The sequence below is a fragment of the Corvus moneduloides genome, chromosome 12 (genome assembly GCF_009650955.1).
Source record: "Corvus moneduloides isolate bCorMon1 chromosome 12, bCorMon1.pri, whole genome shotgun sequence".
NCBI lineage: Eukaryota > Metazoa > Chordata > Aves > Passeriformes > Corvidae > Corvus > Corvus moneduloides.
In genome coordinates, this window is record NC_045487.1 from 16,665,138 (window position 1) to 16,684,749 (window position 19,612).

The 19,612-nt window shown below is 41.4% G+C and overlaps 1 protein-coding gene across 4 annotated transcripts in view; it reads left to right on the forward strand.

Moving 5' to 3' along the window:
* The window catches only part of ADAMTS18 (ADAM metallopeptidase with thrombospondin type 1 motif 18), a 77,165-nt gene extending 58,129 nt beyond the window's left edge, over positions 1-19,036 (forward strand). For all 4 annotated transcript variants that reach the window (XM_032121786.1, XM_032121784.1, XM_032121785.1 and 1 more), the window contains 7 exons: positions 2,718-2,859; positions 4,262-4,388; positions 8,854-9,058; positions 11,533-11,724; positions 12,075-12,287; positions 13,283-13,430; positions 16,982-19,036. In XM_032121786.1, coding sequence (XP_031977677.1) covers positions 2,718-2,859; positions 4,262-4,388; positions 8,854-9,058; positions 11,533-11,724; positions 12,075-12,287; positions 13,283-13,430; positions 16,982-17,097 — 1,143 coding nt within the window. In that variant the 3' untranslated portion in view covers positions 17,098-19,036. The remainder of the gene's footprint in view (positions 1-2,717; positions 2,860-4,261; positions 4,389-8,853; positions 9,059-11,532; positions 11,725-12,074; positions 12,288-13,282; positions 13,431-16,981) is intronic.
* The last annotated feature ends 576 nt before the right edge of the window (positions 19,037-19,612 follow it).

Genomic DNA, 19,612 nt, shown 5'->3' on the forward strand with positions numbered 1-19,612 from the left:
TGAAGGAACACAGAGCACCTACTGAAATGGGAGAAAGTGTTTCTGGCTGCCTAAGATGCTGAGATCTGTGCTAGTACCTTAGACTTGTAGGATGAGTAAAAGTAAATTACAACATTTTGAGCTCTGGTGTGTAAGAAGAACCAGGGAAGGCATTGTTTTAAGTGGAGAATAGTATTCCAGGGCTCAGTTCTTACTACAGTTAACACACTGCATTTTTTTTCTGAAGTGCATTTTCTGAAGCTTTAAACTTCAGATATTTGTCTCAATTTGTCCTTGAGAGAAGAACAGTAGAGTGAACATGTTATTGCAGCCTGTGTTATCTGGAAACTCTAATGCCAATGGACTTGGAGTTCAATATTCTAACTCAAGAACAGCTGTTTTAGCAGTTGGACTTTTTGCTATCAGCAGTCTGATAGATTTGTAAAAATAAAAATTTATATGTTTTCCTTCATCTGAAGGGGCTGTTAAACCTTATCACATTTACATCAGATAATGATGAATAACTAAGGGAAAAAGAAAAGTCCTGAAAAAAGTTACACTGGGAATGGTTTGGATAGAGTATAGCAAACAGGGCACAGAAGCTCACACTGGGGCAGGAGCCTAAGGTGAAATACAGAAGCTTTGTGAGATGCTCATGAGTGAGCCCCATGCACTGGGGGCTCTCAACACTGTGGAGGTTTCCTGGGAGGCCAGTAAGGGATCCAGAGATCTGGGGTGCATCTGTGCAAGGCAGACAGGAGTTGCACAGCAGTCTCAACTCTCATGTTTCCTTATTTCAGAGTATTCCATACTAATCCTGATCCTGTACAATAGCTGTGATCTATTTCTACCAAGAAATTTCAGTCAAAATAGTCAGTAATCACTCTGAGAGCTATTTCTTCCACAACCTCACAGGTAGTCTAAGGTGCTCATGAATTTAGCTTGGATGGCTGAAAAAATTTACATTAAATACTTAATTTACTTGTGTTTGAAGGAGTTTCTAATCTGAACCCTCCCAGGAGAAGGCACATACTCTACAATTCATTTGGAAGTATTTGCCTTTGGCAGCTGTAATTGCTGTATTGTTAGTTTGGATCATTATTGAGGTTCCCTGACTGAAATAAAATCTTTGGCTACTAAGAATGGAAACTGTAGCATCCGTTTTTCTTTCTTCTAGAAAAGTAAACACTCTGCAGTCCAGATCCTTCATGTGTTCAACATTATTGAGCTGCAGGTCATGTAAATTTGGTCTGAATTTTCACTGTCATGGGCAATTTCTGTTTTCCAATAGGTACATTTTCAGAATACCTTAAAACCCTTGGCTGCATTTCAAATGTTATTATGTTCCTTGGTCTTAAACAACATTAATGTGAGTTTGTTGCTCTTTTATGAAGCCAGTCTATACAGAGATCAGTTCTACTTGTATGGATTGCTTAAGTGTTCAGGTCAGACATTGTGTAAGCTTAACTGATAAGTTATTAATATTTTGAATGGCAATCATTAGCATAGATTTGAATTGTACTTGAAATGCTAATGCTTATCAAAAGCTTATTTAGGACTGCACCTGTTCTTTATATTACTATGACAAGATCCATATTGGTGGAGTTAAAACTTATTAGAGCTCTGTAACTGTAAACTCCTGCACTGTTTCTCTTAAGTGTGGATGTAAATGCACTTTGCTGCCAAAAGTTTCTAAAATGAATGTTGTTAAGTAGAAATTTCTCCCCAAATTTAGGTATGTGTCAGATGTTCATGCTTCTTGCAGTGATTATAATTCAGTCTTGAAATGAATACAGTGAATGAAAACTGCAATATAAATTCACCACTAAAATAGTGCACCTTTGAGAGCTGGGCTCCCTGAGTTAAATGAAAAAGATTGGTGTTATGGTCAGCAATCACACTTTCTATAAATTTTCTAACACATTATGCTGAAATGGTGAATAAAAGGTTTTTCCAATCCTTTTTTCCTCTGTAGACGCCCAAGGGCAGGTTCTCTCCTGCACTGAAGCTTTATCAGCTTCAATCACCATGAGAAAAATTCCAGCTGAGGGTCTTACAAACAAAATTTATCACCAGTCCACATAGAAAAGAGTTTTTTACAAAAAAGAAACTTGTGTTTTATACCCTCGGCCTCAAGAACTGAGGAAGCCATCTCCAGGCCCGCAGCTGTGCTGCTGCTTTGTTAAAGCTTCTGCCAGGAGAGCATTTGAGTCCTGCTTGGTGGGCAAAGGCTTCCTCCTTGCTAGAAGGATCAGCCTGGACTTTGCTTGCTAAAGAGAGGAAATGTCTCCCATCCCCACATCCCAAATCCATGCCCTGCAGTGCCCCAGGCAGTGTCCAGCCCCTGCCAGTGGGCTCCCAGTGGCTGCCCGGACCCGCTGGGTCAGGGCCAGTGCAGGAGGCTCTGTGGGTGATGTTCCACCTCTGCTGAAGGCAGTGCTGCTTCACTGACTCGGTCAGATGCCCCTGATTTTCAGGAGGGGACTCTGTGTTTCTGCACCCCTCTGTTGCAGGCCCTGCAGCTGTTGGTCCAGGCAATGCTTTGCTGTTTAGCAATTGCTTTGATGGTTTTTCCTTTGGGTCTCCTGAAAATCCTCTCACAAGCAGGCTGTGTGTACATGTATTTTGTGTGTATCTTGTTTAGTTCATCTTCCTTCAGACTGACAGAATCCTTTTTTTTACCTCTCTCTCCCCCCCCTTTTTTTTTTTTTAAACAAACCCCAAATATCCTTCTACAGATCCTGTTACAAGGCAAAAATCCTGGGATTGCTTGGGAATATACATTTGCCAAAAGCAGCATTGAAGACAAGACATCTGCCAGAAAACACAGCTACTCGTGGGTGACGGTGCAGTCTGAGTGCTCAGCAACCTGTGGTGGTGGTAGGTAACTTTCCCATTGCCAAGCATCTTCCTTTTCATTTTTTTTTTTTAAAGTATCTCAAATCTTTTCAACTGCCTTTAATTCTGCAAACATGTATTGATACGTACAGGGGGTTACACTGAACACCTGGTCCTTATTTTTTTTTATCTGATAACTTAGAACCCAGAGGAAATAATTTTGTGTTGCCTTTATAGTAAAAAATATTCATGCCAGCAAGTCAGTCTTTTTTGTTTAGGTCAGCCCATATGCATATGATATCTTCCTGTTGAAGTAATGTGGAAATTAATTATATACTTTGATGCTGTAATTTGGGAATGTAGAAAGGTACCAAATAATTAGGAAAATTTATCCTATCTGTAGAGAGCAACCAAAAATTAAATTATTGTCAAGACCTCCACTGAGAGCTGCACCCCCATCTTCTCATTGTTTAATTACCAATATTTTAATTCTGCCAGTTCAAAGCCTGAAATTCCATGTAAGCTGAGGATTTCTTATTGCTGTGCACTTCTTTTCTTGCACAGACATCTATTTGTTTTTATAAATCCTGCATGTTTTTTCAGAGGAAGTAATTCTGGGATGTAATGAAAGCAAAAAACTGGCATGTGGGAAGTCTGTAATACCAAAGGATAGGACTGGGTTCTGAAGGAAATGCTCCTGTATTGGCAAAAAAGTTCAGGTGAAATTCAGGAATACCTTGCTGGTGTGTTGTCAGAACTTCACAGCATCTCAGTAAATGGTTTATGGAAGCAAGATCCACCAGGAGCACTGCAGCCATAAAATATGGCAGCTGTATTTTCTTCCTTCCCTTTAAAAGGTTGCAGTATGGATATAAAAGTGATGGAAACAGTCTCGTTTCCAAATTTGATTCACTGTGCCCAATGAACCACGTGTGAGGTGAATGACAGGTCTCAGTTAAAAGATAAATCTATAAAATCACTTAAGGCATTTCTGTAATTGTCCTGCTGCTGACACTTGATTGAGTTTAAGGTACAGGGACCTGCAGAAGTCTGGAGTCTGTAGAGATTCACTGTAAAAAGTTTACAGAATGTTTATTTGCAGTTTTCAAGAGCGTGAGGAGGGCTTTAAGCAAGCACTGCTAGTGTCTGCAGGGAATTAGGATTTGAGTAATTACTGATTTTTGCTGGGGGAAGAGTCTGCAAATCTGCTGTTTATAGCTAAAATGTTTTATCTGACTTCAGTAGTATCTGTGCTACAGAGAAGGAAATCAATGTTAAAAACACGTTACCACATAAACCCCTATTTTATTTAGTTCAAGTCAGTGGATTTGTACCAAGGATGAGTTTAGACTTGTTTAGTTAAAATTGTTCCCTACTGCTTTTTTTTTTCTTACATTTCAAATACATGTTTATTATAGTCTATTCTTTTCTAACACTTCCACAGGACACATTACAGCAAAAGCAATTTGCTTGGAAGATCATCGTGCACGAGTCAACACCTCCTTTTGTGGCCCAAGGACGAAGCCTTTAACTGAAACAAAACTGTGCAACACGAATCCCTGCCCAGCATAGTAAGTTCTCTGGGGTTTTCTGCCCTGTACCTGGCTGTGCCACGGAAGGAATCCTCTCGGGGGCACACAGAATTGTTTGCCTGCTGGATGAACCCCTCGTGCTCTGTAACGTGAACCAGGAATTGTTTAAGATTTTCTGCCCAGATTTGGGTCTGATGCCTAAAGCAGGGGCTCCTGGGGGCTCTGTCCCTGTGCTGGGGTGACACAGAGCAAATCCAGCTTTCTCAGGGGCTCCTTCTGCCACCTTTGCTCATCTTGAATCACTAAGCCCATTTCCTGAGTAAAGTGCTACTCCCTGTGTGGAAGCTTGGCCCCATGACCCACATTCCACATATTAGGTTAAAAGAGTCTTGTGAAGTGTAATTAGTGATATTGGGACAAAATGTCCCACAGCGTATTGTGATGCCAAGAAGAGGACTATCTAAACCAAACAAGCTGTGAGCAAAGCTCCTGGTGCCCACAGAAATAAATATGAAGGCATTGCCTTTGTGAACAGTCCTATTTTCTAAAAGATGTAAGAAAGGTGAGATGCAAAGGAAGACATTGACATATAAATAAGCACTTAGAATCCAGCTGGTCTAAATCAATTTCAAAACTAAGGGAGTTACACTGATTTATAGTATCTGAAGTAGGGGTCCTTTGGAAAAAAAAAGTGGTGTGCTCATATAATTAAACACAGTATTATGTGGCTTAGGATATAAATGGATAGATTAAAGGACACGGTGGCCATCTTTCTTCTGCTGGTTATTTCACTTTTGGATTCCTGGCTTTGCAGCCTCAGCGTTATTTTAATTTTATATTAAAGACCAGAAAAGCTGTATTATGTTGGACAAGACATTTAAACCTCCAGAACAGGGGATTTTCTAAAGGAATATGTTGAAAAACTTCAGAGTGTTTCAGTCAGTGGGAAGTAAATACTCTTGAAGATGCATTGAGGCAGAAGAAATGGAGTAGGGGTCTAGACCTGGCGTCATCTGCTGGTTTTACTCTGGGGTGATAAAAGCAACAGTAAAAGCAGTTGGCTAAGCCTGCTCCCATACTTCATAAAATGTCCCATTTAATGATGATTAATAGGAAGCATTCCTCATCTCCCCCAAGTCCAGGAGAGGATGGTGGGGCAAAGCAAAAAGATGCATATGTTCTGCAGTGACTTTGGTTTTACTTAAAAATCTATACTTTGCAATATGTTGAACAAACTGAAAAATAGTCCAGTAATAGTTTGGAATTTCCTGCACATTTAAAGAGTACAGCAGAGTACACAAAATCCAAATGCCAGATTACACACTGTGACCACAAAACGATAGAGATAAGGTTTAAATAATGGTACCATGTGACACGAGAGCCCCACGTTACTGCTTCAGCAGTTTCTTCAGATTGCCTTTAGCCACATGATTTTCTCAATACCAAGTTTAAGTAATCTTTGTAGCCAAACACAATCTTTTCATATGCAACTTATCTTCTGTCAGGACTATTTTTATCCAATGAACACACATGTGTATTGTCTGGGATGTCTCCAGGAGCCTTTCTAAGCTCTTTCTGCTTACCTTTGTTTTGATGTGGCATCATTATGCTATAAAGCTCCACCCAAATCAGATTTATTTATATTGATCCCACACAAATTTTCTGTGTCTGTTAACCTGAGATCCTGATGTATTTTGAACATCCACTGATATATATTTACCCTGAAAATGCTGGATATCCATTTTGACACACAGTACAATGTTTTCATACTGAAATCACAGCTCTTCTGTGATTTACTACTTTAAAACAAAGTTAATGAGTTGAACACTAAAAAGAGTACAAAAAGAAAAGATGTAAAAGCCCCAAGCACCTTTAGGAGAAACTAGTTCAACTCACTAATTCATTATTCTTAAAATCCTTAGGATATATTAATGTATGGAGCATCTACATGTAGGACCATGCCTTAAATTAACGGGTTGCCATGCAGCCGAGTGAAACTGTGCCAGGATATCTCTGCTGAGGAATCTACCCAGAAACTCACAGCATGTAGTATTTCCCATAAACCCAAGACTGCCAACAGGGAAAAAAGAAAAAAATTAGGATTAATAAATACCATGGAGAAACAAAAGAATATTTAATAGCCAGCAAATAAAGCAAACCCAGATACACCAGGGAGAACAGGCAGGGGAAGGAGGTGGCAGATGAGATACAAGTGTGTTGGTTTGGGGACATAAGAGAGGCTCCAGACTTGTAAAGGTCAGTGAGGAATAATTGCTGCATAAGAACAAAGGTTGATTAGTCTGAGTGGGACCAAACTACTGTCCCACACAGAAAGGCACCAGCACTGCACACTGTTGTTGTTGGATTTCAGAGCTGCCAAATCTGGTCATAATTATTTAGTTATTTGAGCTAATGAAAGATTCTCTTGGATCACATCCCAGATAATCTTGGAAAATGGAAGTTTACTAGAGGACATTAAAGTAGGTTTATTGCCCTCTCCTCTGTGAAGAGGAGAGCTTTCTGGGCAGTTATGGTGAATAAACTCTTAAAATGAACACTTTTGGTCACTCTACCAATGACCATTGTCAGAAACATCAAGGCAAACTAATTAAAAGTTGTAAAATGGATTAAAACTCTTTTCCCAGAAGTTTGTCATTCATATTTATAAATCAGACAAAAAGGAAACTTCTGATGTGTTCTGGTATTACATAACGACTGACTTTTCACATTAATATTTTTTTGTCCTTAAATTAATGCCTTTTACATTTTTCAGCACTTTTGGCAGTTCCTGAAGTTGCTAGACACTGAGAGCTGGGATTTCTTCTATTCCCAGTGACATTTTTCAAAAATAGGCTTTTTATAAATTTTTTACAAATTAAAATGAGCTTTTTTTTCAGGCAGATGTGAATAGACAGGCAAATGGGACGCTGTGCATCTTTCATCCAGGACAAAAAAACCTTTCTTGTCATTAAAATTGTGTGTAAGCAGCTATTCCAGGGGTCCCAGGATTGATGCTGTGAGAAACTGTGGAAGCAGGATAGGCCAAGTGGTCAGATGTGAGACAAGAACCTTTTCCATGACATAAATTATTAAAAATTTGTCAAAGTCTTTTAAAATCTTCAGTTTAATTTCAGTGCTGGGTCTTTGAATAACATTTCTCAATGAGTAATCATATAGTCATTCATAATTTCTTCTGCTTCTTCACTTCTCTTTTCCTATCTGCTTGTGATTTATAGTCTTACATTGGGAGCCTTCAAGGACAGACACTTGGCTGCATGTTTGCAAAGTGTCCCACAAGAGCTGGGGACCCACTCAGTGCTTCAAGAATAGAAATAGTGAGCAGCTCCTGGCATTTCAAAACTGAACTTAGCCCAAGTAACTGGCAATAGCCCCTCAGACTTTGTGTCACTTCAGGGACATGACGTGGAGCTGCAGCAGCCCTGTGCCTCGAGCACACATTGCCCAACAGCTTGTGCTGGTTAAATTGCCTGTGTTTTATTTGGATTCTACATCAGCTGTCTGCCAGATTTATTAGCCTGAGGACATGTAAATCATTGAGTCAGAGAATCATAAAGAGACAGTGTGCTTTGGGTTGGAAAGGACCTTAAAGTTCATCCCATTCCACCCCCTGCCATGGGCAGAGACACCTTCCACTATCCCAGGTTGCTCCAGGCCCTGTCCAGCCTGGCTTGGACACTTCCAGGGATGGGGCAGCCACAGCTTCTGTGGGCAACCTGTGCCAGGGCCTGCCCACCCTCCCAGGGAACAATTTCTTCCTTATATCTAATCTAAACCTGCCCTCCTTCAGCTTAAAGCCATTTCCCCTTTTCCTTGTACATTCCCTTGTGAAAAGTCCCCCTCCAGCTCTCTTCCAGGCTCCCGTCAGGTGCTGGAAGTCTGCACTTAGGTCACCCTGGAGCCTTCTCCAGGCTGAACAACCCCAACTCTCTCAGCCTTTCAGAGCCTTTTCATTTCCTCAAGACACCAGTGATAGGACTGCTGCTTTTAGCAAGCAAGTTCTTTTTGATGAATAATGGGCCAGTAAGGTTTGACAGAAATGCCAACATTTGTCACCCTGTGTGAGCATATCTCAGCACAAACAGGGTTGGTACATACTCAGCTAAATTCTGTCTTAGCTAATTACATCTTCTAATTATATCTTCTAAATACTCCGCCAGCCTCAACAGCAGCATCTCTCTCAGTCCCTGTGGAATTCCAGATTCCAGGTCAGATTCATAGGCAAGCTGGTTCTAGTAGATAAAAGCTATAAATAAACAATACTTGTTTTTCTAGTTCTGTGACTTTCATCCCTAGCAGAAAGTCCCATGCTTTGAAAATAGATTATGTAACTGCAGCTTTTTGATTGCTTGAGCAGATACCAGTCCATCAGGAGATAGGCTGAGCAGAATTCCCTGGATAATTCATGTTTGATAGGTGGCTCATTTGTATCGATTTTCTAAAGCTAATTGCACTCCTGTGTTTCTAACGTGTTTCCTTCTTTCAGCTGGTCAGCAGGTGAATGGAGCACGTGCAGCAAGTCTTGTGGAGGGGGACAGCAAAGTCGTCTTGTTCAGTGTGTGCAGAAAAGGGCTTTCCAAAGAGAGGAGGTGGTGGCCCATTCCCTGTGTCCTGTCAGCACCCCAGCACAGGTGCAGGTGTGCAGTAGTCAGGATTGCCCACCCGAATGGAGCCCTGGCCCATGGTCTCAGGTAATTTGGAGAAAAACATACATTTTTGTCTGCTGGCATAATGAAAAGAAAATACTGCAAAAAACTCTCCTCAAAAGGAAGAATAGTGCAGACTTTGTGGAGATCAGTGCTTTGCAAGTGGCTTCATTCATGAAGATAATATGTAAATCATTTTTGTATAAACATGTGAACTAAATGTGCATTGTAACCAGCCTTCAGAAGAGCTGGCACACGATGGCTTCCCAGAAGTGGGCATGTGTTGTTCTTTTGGGTGCATACAAACAGATGGATAACTCTTTCTGGATTCATAATTTAAGGCTCTATGAATTCTTCATAGAGCCAACAGCCCTCTATGAGATTACTTCCCAAGCAATATTAACTTCTCTCAGAGATGGCAGGCAGTCAAGGAATGAAGAAATACTTGGGGTTAGAGTTGCATGTTAATGCACACGCATATATGGATTGTGGGTTGGTAAATTTGTGATTTACACATTCACTACTTACTTCTGTGCTTTGCCTTTGTTAGAGTAACTCTCCTACAAGCAGTGCTGCTGCAGGTATTGCCATGAGGGCAGATTCCTGTGTGTGCACACCCTGCTTTACACAGCTACCTGACACTCAACCACCTGAGCTAAAAACCACACAACACTCAGCTCTGCTCCATCTTTCACTGTGGTTGATAGTGTTCATGTAAGGGTAAATGAAGCACTGACACATTTGGGATTTAAGAGAGAGTTGACAGTACCCTTATAAAAGGACCTACATTCATTTTATTCTTCCATCCTTGTTTAGTGAGATTCAAGATGGATTTCAATTAGCTGAAAAATGTATTACTTATGTGTTCTATTCTTGGTACTGTTGCTCTTTGGGTGTTCAAGAACATCTTGATCTCAGCACTCCCAGCTGAGCACGAACTGCCCTTACAGGGAGTGCCCTGTAATGCACCATAGCAGATGAGTAACTACTCAACAGTCCATCACAACACTCAAAAAAGAACTTTTTCTTCCAGTGTATCAGAAGGAAACCTGAGTGTGGCAGAAGGTTATATAAACCAGGTCTTCAAATACATTCACACTTTCAAACTTCCTTTCCTCTTAAATAAATAAGACAATTACGAAAAATCCGTCTTCCTCCTCTTTAAGAGGTGTAAAATTCAAGTTGGGATTTTCAAATAAGCTCATAAAAATTAAGTTCGTCAGTGCTGCTGAAATGTAGTGAACAGGCCTATTGAGCAAGTTAGTAAAGATTTTAAGATTCAGCTGAAAACTGTTACATTGCAGACTTAAAGATGTTAAGAGGAAAAAAGTGTGTAAAATCATAGATTCGCAGAATGGTTTAGGTTGGAAGGGACCTTAAAGCTCATCCAGTCCTGCTCCCTGCCATGGGCAGGGACACCTTCCACTGTCCCAGGCTGCTCCAAGCCCCAGTGTCCAGCCTGGCCTTGGACACTGCCAGGGATCCAGGGGCAACCACAGCTGCACTGGGCACCCTGTGCCAGGGCCTGCCCACCCTCCCAGGGAAGAATTCCTTCCTAACATCTAATCTAAACCCAGCTTGTCTGCACAAATCAGTGTCATTTTAAGTGAAAAGATCATTTTCTTTGTTTGGGGAAGGGTTAAACGCACAGATTTTCAGCGTGCAGGTATTTCTGCATATATTCCTCAGCACATCTGTGCTTTCATGAAATCTTCTAAAAACATTTGTCATTTGATACACAGAGTGATTCTACCTTGGAACGTGCCCCATAATTATTAGTAGAAAGAACAGTAAGAAGAGGATGCAAGAAGGTAGGAAGCTGGCAGCATTATTTCAGGACTTTTCGCTTAATTTCATCACAAATGGCTCATTCAGGCATTTTTTTGTATGTAAGGCAGTGAAAACCACAGCGTGTCTGTTCCACTGAAGCACGGCTCAGCAATGCATATTTATTCTGGTGACTCGTCCTAAGCTACAGTTGGCAACTCAAATATCTCCTTAACCATTGTCTATATCAGATTCTGTCTTGTGGTGAGATTCCTTTGGTGAAGGAGTTATGTATGGATTCCCTGGGCAGTTTTCTCTGCCTCGATCTCATCCCTCTAGGCGAAGGTGAGGACAAAATGACAAACAGCTGAGAGCATTTTGCCGTGGGAGATTCTGTGATGGGAGCTTAGGACCAGCTTTCAACTATGCTGAGCAGGGAAAAAAAGCATTTTGCTCACAAAAGCGTTTTGCTCACAAGTCCAACTTAAGTCATCTGTGGAAGAGAGATGTTATTTGTCTGTTCTACATGGGGGCTGAGAGAGTTCACAGCTTACATTAAGAAAGCACTTAGGACAATGTTTTAGAAGTGACACACTGATGTTACTGTATTTACCAATAGAATTTCAAGTTTACTTATATCACGATGGCAGCTGCACAGCACATTAGCCATGCTTTCTGTGCTCTGCTGGAAAATGCAAATAATGCCAATTTTCATTTCCTCCAGTTCAAATAAGTGTTTCTTTCCATCACAGTGCTCCAAGACTTGTGGGAGAGGTAGTAAGAAACGGGATGTCTACTGCAAGAGTACTGGCTCTCCTGAGGTGAAAATCTTGCCTGAAAGCATGTGCAGCACAGAGCCTAAGCCTGAGTCCCAGCAGACCTGTGTGCTCGGACGCTGTCCCAAAAATGACCGGCTCCAGTGGGTGATTTCTTCCTGGAGTGAGGTAAAGTGGTGCAGTTTCATTGCTCACTGCCTGCCCTGGCTGCTCTTGGAAATGTTGGCTCAGGGACACACACAGACCACGGGGAGGAAAGAAAGCTGAGCTGTTGTTGGAAAATCAGGTGTTGTAGGCGAGGTGCTATAAACCCCAGATGTTGATAGATGTAGCCCAATGTCTTTTTTAGCCACTGACTTGAGTTCATATTTCAGTTTACACTTCACGGAGCGTGGGCTTTGTGGGATTAGTTCTGTGAAGCTTTTGTAGTGCACAGTTTGGGGTGTGTCCCACATCACACACTCCCCTTTATCTGTGTGTGTTTGTGAGGCTGCAGAAGCTGTGCTTTGCCTTTGCAGTGCTCAGCCTCCTGCGGGCCCGGCCTGCGGCGGCGAGAACTCAAATGCGGCGAGAAAAGCATCCACGGGAAATTGCTCACCTTCCCTCAGAGGAGATGCAGGAACATCAAGAAACCAAACACCAACCTGGAGGAAGCTTGTAACAAGGGAGCCTGTCCATCCCAGACATTGTATAACATGGTGTCTGGCTGGTATTCCTCGCCCTGGCAGCAGGTAGGAATGGGAAATCAGAGGTGGGATGGCACAGAGGAGCTGCCTCCAGTGCTAACAGTCCCTCCTGCACGGAGCCATTCCCTAAGGAGGACCGCACCACTCAGCCACTGAGATGGGATGCAGCTGGTCCCACATCCATCATGTACTTTGGTGCAGCTCATTTCTTCATCCTGAAACTGAAGAATGTCACCTAAAAACGTTATTCATGCTTGAGAGGCACTACATTCCACACTCATTTTCCAACACTTTCTTCTCAGTCTTCTTCAAAGTGCACTGTGGTTGAACTACTGCATATCTCTATGCATAATATATTTGAGCATCTGCACAGATTGCCTGGAATTCCCTAAATACTGTGATTAATTGTGGGATCAGTCTGTATTTGTTTCTACATTCTTGCAAACAAGCTTCTGTATTTCTGGAACTTATCTACTTTATGAGTCATATATCAATGAGACATGCACTCATTTAATAATATGTACATGAAACAATGTATGCCTGACAATTGCAATCAGATGAAAATGATCACATCTATCTTAAGGACAACTTTTCATGAAACACATACAACTGAAAGGCTTATTAATTTTAAAATACTTCATAGCTCTTCCTGCAAACACATAGTGGTTTTCCCCAGATACTGCCATAATTATGGTTCCAGTGGGAGTTTTATCTGTGTTCAGGCAGCAGGGTTGGGCCCAGAGGCTTAGACATCAAAAGAAATTGATGCACACAATCAGGGACAGGTTTCTAAAATGTTCTGTTTCTGTCTTGATGCCTAAGTAAGGAACCAGATTTTCAGCTGAGTCCTTAAATAACCAAAAGACACACGTCTTTGAAAAGTTGGCCCTGATGGGGATTGGTGAACAGCAGCACACCTGATCCTGCCCTCTCTTGCTTTGAAAGTCTCATTTGAGGCCCTTGAAAGCTCCCTCTTTGGCTTTCAGGGGCTCCCAGAGTCTGTGCAATGAAAGACAAGGTTTTTTTTCCCCTCTGCTCAGTGCACGGTGACCTGTGGCGGGGGAGTGCAGACCCGGAGCGTGCAGTGCCTGCTCCAGGGCAGACCAGCTGCTGGCTGCCTGCCCCAGCAGAAACCAGCGGTCCTGAGAGCCTGCAACACCAACTTCTGCCCAGTCCCTGTGAAAAGAGGTAAAACTCAGCTCTAGATTGCTGCAGCAGGCTTAGTTGCTTAGAGTTCTATACCCAGCAAACATCACCTTTTCGCTACACCACTGATCTGGCCTGTTCCTTCATAAATGTTTTTTTCACAGACTTCCAGATTTACAATAACTCTCTGATATTAACAGCATCTCTCTTCACCAAGTGAGCCCTCTTAAAGCAAACTTGGGAGTACAACTGGCACTGGAGATTTTAAAAATAGGGATATGTTACAAAGAAGTCTGTGAAAAAGTCATGCTGTTTGGTTCTGAGCTGCACCTTTTTACTGTCTTGTTGAATAACAGGCATTCTATGCTGGTACTGTTTTGTAATTAATAATACCAACTTTGGAACTAAGCAATAAGAATTTGCCATTTACTTTTAGTCTTTCAGATTGCATCCAGATCCTGGGATTCCAAAATGTCCTTCTTTTCTTACTGCTTCTGGCCAGTGCATGACATGCAGTCAGAGAACATGAAATTAAGGTCTCTCCACTTTCATGTCTGCTCTATCCCTCCACCTCTTCAGCATGAGAAGGGAGAGGGGAGCAAGAGGTTTTGTGCCACTTGGAATGGCAGAAGGGGAATTCTCTCAGCACCAGCGCAGACAGAGAGTGGTGCATTACCCCATTCCAGAGATTTGCGTACAGGATGGTTACTGTTTGTGACTCCTTCCTAACTGCATGAAGAAAGCTCATGGAGGCCCATGTTTGTCCCACATAATCTGGTTATCTAGGCGTGCTAAAGCACTTTAAACAGTAACTCAAAATACTGCACATTAATTGACTTGTTACCTTTTTAAAACTGGGAGCTGGAAGCAACCTCTATAAAACATAGGCTGGATTGCAAGAGAAAGGTGGTAATGGAGCTGGGAGCAGAGGTCAAGCTCTGGCCCTGCATCTTGTAAATTGACATTAACCAACCACCCCCACGTCTGCCCCAATTCCTGACATTCCCTGTGAAACCCAGTGAGATCCTAACAGACCATTCTGCTGCATCAGCTCGAGACATGCAGGGTATCAGCCTCATCTATCAGGGGACCTGAATCCAAACAAGGATATGGAGATGAAATGCTCCTAAAAGGGCTAAGTAAATAGTTCTGCTGTTTTTATCAGTAAATGTTGCTAACACTTCAAATTAACATTCCTAAAAGGTTCTGCTGTACTTTCGAGTTTCTGTATAACTTCCTTTTCTGTTAGGATATAGCAAGGACTTTTCTTTCACCCCTGTTTTCCCCTTTTATATTTCATGTCTGAAGTACTGTCTGTTATTAATTTTGGCCTTGGCCTGTTTCTCTCTCTCCTCACATCTGCAGGAGCCCTTTCCCCTTTATTATACCTGGGTCGTCAGGCTCTAGAGATCAATTATCTCCTTGCTGCTCTCTAACTTTCTGTCTAAAGCAGCAGAAAGAGAGGAAACCAGCTGTGCTGGAATCACATCGAAGCAAATCAGTCTCTATTATCAGCCATGCAGCTCCAGCTCAGTGATCACAGACAAGAAATTAATGTTTCAGGGAGAGTTTGCACACTTTCCTAGACAAACTGGGTCATTTCCATCCTGCTCTAGATGCAGTTACGGTCACCGTAACTCGTAGTAAATCCAGCTGCTTCGAATGAATGAAAATCTGAACAACTTATAAATACTTGGGTAAATAGAAATAAGGAACTGACTGCCTGATCCCCATCCACTGAATTTTGTGGGACTCTTTGTGTTCCTTCCAATAGTCCTTGGGTTAGGTCCCAATTTCAGCCCTACCTCTGCAATATTAGCATTGCCCTCTGATCTTCAAAGGGGGCATAAAGATTTATTATCGTGGCCTCCTCAGTGCTTATACTTTCTTTTTAAACAGTAATTTTTATTTATTTTTTTTTTAATTCACCCTTTCATAGCAGGAGACCTCCTTCCTGTCCAGATCAGAACAGCTTTCCTTCCTTTGTGTGATGTGTGCTTTTCATCTGTTGTCTGCTTTGGGTCCTCCCAAATTCTGTCTGGTGGCAGCAGGTGAAGGAGTGGGAAGGCTGGTGCTGAACTCCCAGCTGGATCCTTCCTGACACTCCATGCAGAACAGAAAGGCAGTGCAGTGGAGTGGGAAGGCTGCAGTTCAGTCCTGAGCTCCCCAGTTCCTGTTCAAGAGACGTATTTTCTTTCCATACCATTAGAATTTAAAGACAAGCTCATATTTTTAAAACCTGAGGGGAAAAATGGCATATTTTAAAAGAATTATTTTTATTATTAAATTATTTTATTTTTCATTCAAATAAATTTGAGGGTGATAAAGGCATACAAATCACCTTTGCCATCATATGAAAGGGAACAAAAAAAGAGCAGTGGTGATTAAACCAAAGAAGTTCCTATAGAGAGAGGGAAATGACTCCTGGCCCACGGAACATGCAGAATTTGTCTGCTCTGTGAGGGAGCATTTATCTGCTGTGACTCAGTAACTGACCTGAGAATGCAGACAGTGGTGGCTAGATTTTTGTTCAGTCTCCTTGTAAATTCCTTTTATTGACCATGTAAACAGTAGTTCTGAGAGTTGAATGAAATCTTTTCCCATGCTCACAGGAGATTTCAGTCTAGCTATAAATTTTGCTAAACCCCATTGAGTCTTACTGGTCTCTCAGACATGGTGAATTTGTTTATAAATCACCTGTATGAATCATCACTCTGCTCTTTTAAAGAAACATAAACCATCCCCTGCAAAACTGGAGAGAGGAGCAGATATGAGGTGTTTTTAAAGCATTGGAGCTGTGTGTATAAATGATATCTGTACATAAATTGAAGAGAAATAAGATTTTAATTGAAAAATATGATTTGGCTCTATTCGTAATTAAAAGCTGGGCTCTTGAGAACTAACCTTGGTTAGTCAGTCTCTTCTCCCATTGCAGTTAATTAAGATTTTGGCAACATGGCATAGTCAAAATCCTAAGAGCCTGACTCATGACACCTAACTGAAGTGTCTGAGAAAAGAGATTTCTGAGCTTCCTTGCAGAGTGGAAGAGAGAGAAACAAGTCCCTCCAGAAAGTGCTGGAATGCAAGCACAGAGCAGAGCACTTTGTGCAGGGCCCAGACATTCCGAGTTCCGTGAGTTCTGTGTGCAGGTAAATTCCACGTGATGATGATGCTGGCAACCAGCAGTTGGCATCAAGCATGGAGTAGGTTCATTTGTATGAGTGCCTGGCTTTAGAACAACAGTTGTAATCAAAGATGTAAACACAGATGGCTTTTTTTATCCTCTAATGTGGAACTTCCTCTTGCTTTCCTGAGCTACAAAGTGTGCTCCAAAATTTTTAATTCCTTCAGCTTTTGACCCCAGTGCAATATTAGCTCTATCTCAACCAAGTTAACAAATCTCTTAACAAAAATTTAATGTGTCTTAAGTTAAAGCAAGAATCTAGTATTTCTAGTAAGCTCGTTCATGTTTCCTCTTCTGTGAATCGAGTCACCCATCGTGTTTTTAACATTACCAAATGCATACAAGGGTGTGGGATTATTGCAGACTTGCTAAAACACAGTCTTACCATGCTTGGGTTTCTCTCCTTCAGATGATCCTTCTTGTGTGGATTTCTTCACTTGGTGTCATCTGGTGCCCCAGCATGGTGTCTGTAACCACAAATTTTATGGCAAGCAATGTTGTAAATCATGCACGAAGAAGAACTGATAGCAGCGTGTTATCTGAACCCTTCAGTGACAGGATTCTCTTGTCAATTTATGTTGGAATTATCTTTGCTTTGAGGCAAGACATGGTGCCACATAAACCACTGATGGAAGAGACATTTTTTCTAAGGGAATGTCTGAGGTACAGTAATTGTTGGATATATGTTGAAAAAGGAATGTTTCTTTCTTTTTTTTTCTTAATTTGCTGACCTCACTAAAGCACAGGGTACTATGGATCACTTGAACACTGTGACTCCAGGGGAAGTTCTTCTTTCTTTAAAAGTGTCATTTTGCACTGTCACATGTTACGAGGAAGAAATTAAGGCAAGGGAGCCTTTTCTGGCTGATTTACCAGAATGCAAAGCAGGAGAGCTTGGCACCTGGAGGAGGAAGGCTGCAGCGTGGCAGCAGGACAGATCACACCATCAGAGGCGTGTCCTTTCCTATTTTTGGTGACTGTTGTGAGGGTGAGGAAGCTGTTTGCTGCCCTGGGGGGACATCCCGATGGCTGTGGGCTGGAGAAGGCAGCGTCACACGTGTGGCTACCAGAAGTAAATAGTGCACTACAAAGATATATGGTGCTTCTCTACCAGACTTGCTGCTGGAAAAGCAAGTTTTGCATCATGCTAATGTTTTTATAATTTTTGAAGAATTCATTTTCTGCTTTGTGTAGAAACTCAGAGGTGGTTAACTAGTAACTTGAAATGTATTCCTAGAAATATGCAGCATTAGAATATTTGGACTTTTAATATTGCTGTGTTACAAGTAAAATAGATTTTCATATTTCAACTAACTCAAGGAACTCAGTTTGATTGAGATCAATGGTTATGTTTTCAACTTTCTAAGCTCATTAGATATGTAATTTTAAAGTTTAAACTTGATATTTTAAGTAGTTTTGTTTCAGAAGCTAGATTGTTTGAATGCCAAGATACTGAAGAATGTCTTCCTTCTAATCTCAAATATCTCTGCAAATTTTGATTCATCCATTACCCAAAGGAAATAACAAGAATATTACACTCCATTAATTCATGCTGCACTTCTCTAAACAGTTATTTATTCACATTACACAAAAAAAAAGCATGAAAAGATAAGTGGATTATTTACTCTTACCAAATAAAGGTCAATTCTATTTTTATACACTCTCCTAATAGTCGTATTTAGTTCAGAATTCACCAGCAAACAAAAGAATGGTAAACATGCCGATCTTTGTGGCCATTTGGTATCAAGATGTTTGATGGCACCATGTATCAAATGGTGCCATTCAGAAGGTTTCTGCATCGAAAAACCCCGACCTATTTGCCAAACCCATTCTGAGACAGAGCTGTGTCCTACTGTAATTTTCTGGGGAGTGCCTGTGAGGGGCATATTTATCTAATTCCACCCAATCCCACAACTTCATTTGATGAATGTAGTTCAGTTTGAGTGTTTTTTTTAAAGTATGGTTTCAGCGTAGGATTAGCCAGCTCAGCACTAATGCCAGACAGTGGTCACTTAAAATTAGCAGTTCCTTCTGAAACAATTTAAATTAAAAACATGTATTCTGTGATACTTTAGGAAATGATTGGAAACATATCTCAGCCTAAACTCCTCTGTCTTGATATTGGATATTGTGTAATTATAACCTTTTTTCTAGGAAAACTACAAGGTTGTTTTTGTTTTGTTTTTATAATTGTGTCCTTTTTATTATTTGATGTAAAATAATTAATTTATTAATGCATAGCTTTTCCTTTATATTTCTCTGCTCACTTCCTTAAGTGACAACTGAGGAAAGAAAATGGTAGTGTCACAAAGTATGAATTATGGTGTAAAAAAAGCAAAAACTATAAGTGTAATATTTAATTATTTTATAAGCTTTGTAATAAAATACTCTAACTGTTTCATTATATTTGGAATTGTAAAATTCATGAATAAAATATGGAGGCTATAAGTAAATATCAAATCTTCTAAGTGCTGTATGCATTCCCTTGTGTTGATTGTCCCATTAGGAGAAGGTTATCCCATCTTTCTGCTGCTGTGTAATTGGGAAATGTCTGTGAGCTGTTCTGTGGAGGGCCAGTGATGACAGCTGCCCACAGGAGAAGTCTGGACCCTGGGCAGTGGCAGTTCAGCCACCGTGGCTGAGTGGGACCTCCCTGCCCAGCCCGGCCCGGCCGTTGGGGTCTGGAGCGGGTGGATGTTGGTGGGGAACAGAGGATCCGAGTGTGAACAGCTGGGATGATGGATGGGGGATGGAGGTCATTCCTTTCAGGCACTCAGAGCCAGGCCTGTGTGCTGGGGTCATGTGAAACTTCCCCGCTGCTGAAGGTGCCATTGTCCTGCGGGTCAGGAGTGCAGGGCTGGGTGTTCAGCAGGGTGACCACTCTGGAGGTGCCTTTTGAGAGCAGAAGGTGTTTCTCATTTGAACACTTACCCCACCATTGAAACAGCTGGGGTGGCTGGGCCCACTGCAGGCTCAAAAAGGCAAAATGGACAAAAATTCATGGTTTTATTTGCATAACAACACAAAAGCTAAAATACAC